This window comes from Myxine glutinosa, chromosome 1, assembly GCF_964187855.1.
Source record: "Myxine glutinosa chromosome 1, kmMyxGlut1.1, whole genome shotgun sequence".
Classification (NCBI taxonomy): domain Eukaryota; kingdom Metazoa; phylum Chordata; class Myxini; order Myxiniformes; family Myxinidae; genus Myxine; species Myxine glutinosa.
This window is the reverse complement of record NC_136261.1, coordinates 291258915-291264914: the sequence shown is the minus strand read 5'-3', so window position 1 is coordinate 291264914 and position 6000 is coordinate 291258915. Positions and strand designations below refer to the sequence as shown.

Below are 6000 nucleotides of genomic sequence, written 5' to 3'. Positions count from 1 at the left end.
GCATTAGAACGAGTCAAAATACGCCTTAATGCAGACACAGTACTTGCACATTACGAACCTTCACGTCCTCTTATTCTGGTGTGCGACAGCTCGTCGTATGGCATCGGTGCCGTCATGTCTCAGGTAATGGGTGACGGTGCTGAGTGTGCGGTGTGTTTTGCGTCACGTGCTCTGACAGCCGCAGAGTAGAACTATGCTCAGATTGAGCATGAAGTGCTGAGTTTGGTATGGGGCGTGTTGAAAATTCGTCAGTACTTGATAGGTCAGCATTTTCTCCTGCAAACTGATCATCAGCCACTTCAGTTCTTGTTTCATCCTCAGAAAAGCATTCCAGTCACTACCGCTGCTCGGATACAGAGATGGTCCGACTATGAAATCAAATTTCGTTATTCCGAACGGCATGCTAACTGTGATGGCTTGTCTCGATTGCTGTCTACAAAGGTCGGTGCCGAACCTACATTTGAGGCCGAGGTGTTCATGTTGGAACAGATTGAATCTGGTCTGGTAATCACTGTGGAAGTGGCCACTGCCATTCGTCGTGATCTTGTGCTGTCACATGTTGTGCACGTTGTTTTGTCAGGTTCTTGGCGTGAGTTGCCCTCGACGTCAGAATATGCTCCATATGTGTCGCGTGCGTCTGAGCTGTCTTTAGCTCAAGGTTGTGTAATGTGGGGCATGAGGGTGGTCATTCCTGCTGCTTTACATCAGTACTGTCTCAATGAGTTGCATGAGTCATTTGGGTTTGGTCAAAACATAGAGTTTAGCCCGGAGTTTGTTGTGGTGGCCCGGGCTTGATGCGGACATCAAGCAGACGATAAAAGCCTGTCATACATGATGCTGATAAATCCCTCACGTGTGTCGTTGTTATGGCCGCCTGCTGATAGAATGTGGCAGCGCATTCCTGTAGATTCTGCAGGGCCAGTCATGGCCAGCATGTTTCTGGTGTTGATCGACGCTTACTCAAAGTGGCCAGAAGTAGCTATAATGCAGTCCACCTCGGCAGAGAACATGGTGGAGCATCTGCGGAGTATTTTTTGCGAACAAGGGGGTTCCGGAGATTTTAGTTTCGGATAATGGTTCGCAGTTTGTATCTGAGGTGTTTGTTGTGTTCATTCGTGATAATGGTATCAAACACCTGAAGTCGGCGCCTCACCACCCAGCTAGAAATGGCCAAGCTGAGTCATTTGTCAAAGCGTTGAAACATGTCTTGCATAGAGGCCAAGCGGTTCGATCTGTGCATAGTTGGGTTGATGTGTTTTTGCATGCCTATCTTAATTCAGTGCATTCTACTACACAGGAAACGCCTGCATTCCGCATTTATGGCCGACAGTTGCGGTCGTGCCTGGATTTGCTTCGACCTGGTGCACCTAAAGTTGTTACGGCGACCAATGTTTGTTCATTCACAGTGGACCAGCCAGTTTTGGCACGGGACTATGTACACCAACAGAAATTGATGCCGGCTGTTGTGGTCCGAGTTTTCGGTCTGGCTAACTACCTTGTTCGTACTTCGGCCGGGCTTATCTGGAAACGTCATGTGAATCAGTTGTTGGCTCGCGGGTCCGGTCATTCACACACAACCAATTCCGTTCCGCTGTGCGATGTGTCCTCAACTCCTTATCCATTGAGGTGCCCGTGACCACGTTTCGGCCAGCTGCTCATCCATCTTTGGAGCCTGATGTTCATGGCAGTGCGAGTAGTGTGGATTTTCCTCCGGTTTCGGTTGAGCCTAGTTTGGTGTCTGGTGGGGAGCCCTCATCTGTTTCCAATGCCTCACCGTCGCACGGTCGTGTCCACAGCTCAATGCCCGCATGTTTCTTCTCGACGCCTTGTGCGACCAGTATATTTGAAAGACTATGTGACTTAAGGGAGTGCAGTGCCGTGTACGGCCGAGTGAGGCCTGTATTGCTATTGCCTGGAATAAAGATGGTGCTTGATCCTCTCTGCGTGTCCGCATCTTCATAACAGAGACATTACAAGATAATTTAAAAGAAAAAAATTGCTTCTGCATTCATAAAGGAACAGTAAGGAGAACTTGCAATGGCTGAGTGTATCTGTCTCGTGGTGTGAGCAAGGGATTTCAGAAGATATCCAAGTAGGAGTGGAGAAAGTGAAGAAACAATTAGAAAAAAAATGGATGCTAAAGCTACAGGAACGGATAACATCCATCGAATAGTATTGAGAGAGGTGGCAGAGCATATAATCGTGGTGTTGGTGGATATCTTTAACAGCCCATTGGAGTCAGGACAGGTAGCAGAAGATTGGAGAGCAGCAAATGTAAGAATGTTATTTAAGACAGGTTCCAAAGAATAATTGGGGAACAATAGTAGACTTGTTACCTTGACTTCAGCTATGGGGAAGGTGTTGGAGATGTTAATTAAAGAATATATAGGAAACCATTTGAATAACTTCATACCAACTAAAGGTAGTCAGCATAGATTTAGCAAAGGGAGATCATGATTGACAAATTTATGGAGTTCTATGAAGCAGTTTCTGATTGGGTGGATAGGGGAAGTGCAGTGGATGGAGTACATTTTGAGTTTCAGAAGGCATTTGACAAGGTACCACATAGAGAGTTGTTAGCTCAGGTGAGAACATGTGGACTGGCTGGTCGGGTACGGTAGCTAACTTGATTGCTGATAGGAAGCAAGCTGTAGCTGTGAGTGGGCGGATGTCTAGCTGGGAGGAATAAGTAGTGGGTAATAATAAAATGAAGTAGTGAGATCATTTTACATCAATGATTCATTTACATCATCAATGATCATTGATAAAAATCATTATCTATCTATCTATAATTCCAGTAATCTCTGTGTGTATGCGACCGCTGTTTCTCGACAACTACCGTTCCGATATACTTGAAACTTGCCAGGTATATTGCTGGGGACCCGAGGATGTGCCTTTTCAAGGTTTCATATTAATCGGACAAGTAGTTACCGAGCTATGTCCAAAAAACGATTCGACCAATCAGAGAGCAGCGAGCTACCGAGCTATGGCGATTTAGCCGTTCGCCGTTCGCTTTGGCTTTGCGAATGGACCAAACCATTTCATGTAAATAGAGGGGGGGGGTTCTACCGTACTCGCAAGCCGTTCGCTTTGGCTTTGCGAATGGACCAAACCATTTCATGTAAATAGAGGGGGGGGGATATAATTTTAGATATATATATAGTACGGGCATGCCCTAGTATATATAAAACACAGTTTGTGTGTGTGTGTGTGTGTGTGTGTGTGTGTGTGTGTGTGTGTGTGTGTAATGTTACCGATAGACTCATAAACGGAGAGGCTCACGTGCTTCATATTTGGCATAGACATGGCCATTGAGCCTGGGAAGAACATGGCCGACCTAAAAAAAAAAAATTCATAATATTTTTTTACCATATTTTTACCTTAGCGCATTTCAGCGAGGAATATAATACATGGCATCTGAGCTGGTCGCAGAGCAGCGTGCTGATTCGCTCAGAGCGATGATGTTCCAACTTTGCCGCCATAATCTCACAGTTATGCGTTCGCACGTAATTCAGTTTTTTCACATTTCAGCGAGGAACATTGCCATTCACACCACATAGGTTTTTTTTTCTTTCATCTTTAGATCCATATTTTTAGCCATAATGTAGCGAATGTAGCGTAACGTAGCGTAGCTAACGTAGCGTTAGCATAACGTAGCGTAGCGTAGCGATCCTTGCTCAGGATCTTCGTCAGGTTCGCGAGCGAGTTAGCCAAAACGTAAAAGTGAAAATATATCGATTTTTTAATTCATATTTACCTCAGCGCATTTCAGCAAGGAACATTATACACGGAATCTCAGCTGGTGGCAGAGCAGCACGCTGATTCGCTCAGAGCGATCATGTGATGTTCCAACTTTGCTGCCATAATCTCACAGTTATGCGTTCGCACGTAATTCAGTTTTTTCACATTTCAGCGAGGAACATTGCCATTCACACCACATAGGTTTTTTTTCACTTTCATCTGATATTTGTGATTTATTTCAAACAAACTGTATTTCCCATCTACACGGCCATGTATTCCTATTAACGTTATGTAAAGTACATAAATTGTGTGGATTACATCATTTGTGGATGTGATCAATTGCCAGTAACCATCTATATCCCTCCCCTCCCCTTCCTCCTCCCCCTCCCTCCCGCTCCCCCTCCCTTCCCCCCCTCCCCCTCCCCATCCCCTCCCTTCCCCCTCCCCTCCCCTCCCCCTCCCTTTCCCCCATGCCCCTCCCTTTCCCCCCTACCCCTTCCTTTCTACCCTACCCCTTCCCCATCCCCCTCCCCCTCCCCCTCCACCCTCTTCTCCCCTCCCCCCCCCCCTCTTCTCCCCTCCCCCCCCTCTTCTCCCCTCCCCCCTCTTCTCCCCTCCCCCCTCTCCTCTCCTCCCCCCCCGTTCCCCGCCCCTCCCCTTCCCCCTTCCCCCTTCCCTCCCCTCCCCCGCCCGGCAATGCCGGGTACTTCTGCTAGTTATTTATAATTTACATCAATGATTTGGATAGTGGGATTAAGAGTTAGCATTCTAAACTTGCAGATGACATAAAACTTGAAGATAAGGTGGATAGGAGAGAGGGGGGGGGGGGGGGTGATCAGATTTAGGAATGTTTAGATACTTTCATAGTTTGGGAAAAAGATTGGCAGCAGCAGTTTACATAAAATGTGAGGTGCTGGAGATGGGTAGGGATAATAATAATAGATTACATGATGAATTTGATAATTCGACAAGTACAAAACTTCAGCCAATCAAGATGCAATTTCTTGAGCGACATGACAGCATAAACTGGTGCAGAAAAAAATAATAATGATGACGTCATCGGTCACGTGGTTCGGCCGCCATCTTGGAAAAACCGAAAAACTAAGCACCTCCATATCTCTGAAAGTGCTGAATAGAAAAAAATGAGACATGGCTCATTGTAAAGAACTCTCCATGGGGAATAAAATATGTTAATGATGATGTCATAGGTGCCTCCATTATGACGTCATAATTTGACAAGTACAAAACTTCATCCGATCAAGATGAAATTTCTTGAGCATCAACGAATAAATTAGTTTAGAAAACAAATAATGATGACGTCATTGGTCACGTGGTTTGGCCGCCATATTTGTCCAAAATGGCTGATAAAAAAGTACATTCCGGCAAGTCCTCGGTCTCTGACCGATTTTTCATCTATTTGTCTGTTTGTCTTTTTGTCTGTTTGTCTGTTTGGTTGTATATCTGTTTGTCCATAAAGAACGCGAGTATGCTTTTCTCTGCAACCGTTGGTCCAATTGACAATAAATTTTCACGAGAGGAGCGCCTTCTCCTGTAGAATTATTTATGACAATTACGACATAATATATCAAGTGGTACGGGCGCCATCTTGGAAAAAAGGAAAAACTTTGCACCTCTATCTCCGAAACCACTCCATGGAAAAGAATTGAAACATGGCTCATTGTCAAGTACCCCCCCCCCCCCCCCCCCAAGGGAAACAACATACATTCATGATGACGTCATCGGTGCCTTAATTATGACGTCATAATTAGATACGGAACGAATAGCTTATCCAGCTGCTTGCTAATGGAACACATTCACATTCACATTGAATAATATTAATGGAAATTTACGTAGGTTTTTACATTTTAACTGTGGAGATCGAGAGAATATGAAAAACGCGTCTCTGGTGTGTTATATCTGCCATCGTTGTTGATATAATTTGTGGGGATAATTCCACTCGACTATAAATTGGTTGTGGATTTATCAGACTGTTTCCCTGAGGGTTTGTGCTCCCTCCACGTAATATACAGTGCATTCAGAAAGTATTCAGACCCCTTCACTTTCTTCATATTTTGTTATGTTGCAGCCTTATGCTGAAATCGTTTAAATTCATTTTTTCCCTCATAAATCTACACTCAATACCCCATAATGACAAAGAAAAAACAGGATTTGAGAAAGTTTTGCAAATTTATTAAAAAGAAAAAACTGAAATATCACATTGACATAAGTATTCATACCCTTTGCTATGACATTTGAAAT

General features: G+C 44.6%; 1 protein-coding gene across 1 annotated transcript in view; it reads left to right on the top strand.

The window, feature by feature from the left end:
- Positions 1-924: 924 nt before the first annotated feature.
- LOC137412515 (adiponectin receptor protein 1-like) overlaps positions 925-6000 on the top strand; it is a 53711-nt gene continuing 48635 nt past the window's right edge. The window contains exons 1-2 of the mRNA XM_078777659.1: positions 925-1027; positions 1281-1481. Of these exons, the coding sequence (XP_078633785.1) occupies positions 925-1027; positions 1281-1481 (304 nt within the window). The remainder of the gene's footprint in view (positions 1028-1280; positions 1482-6000) is intronic.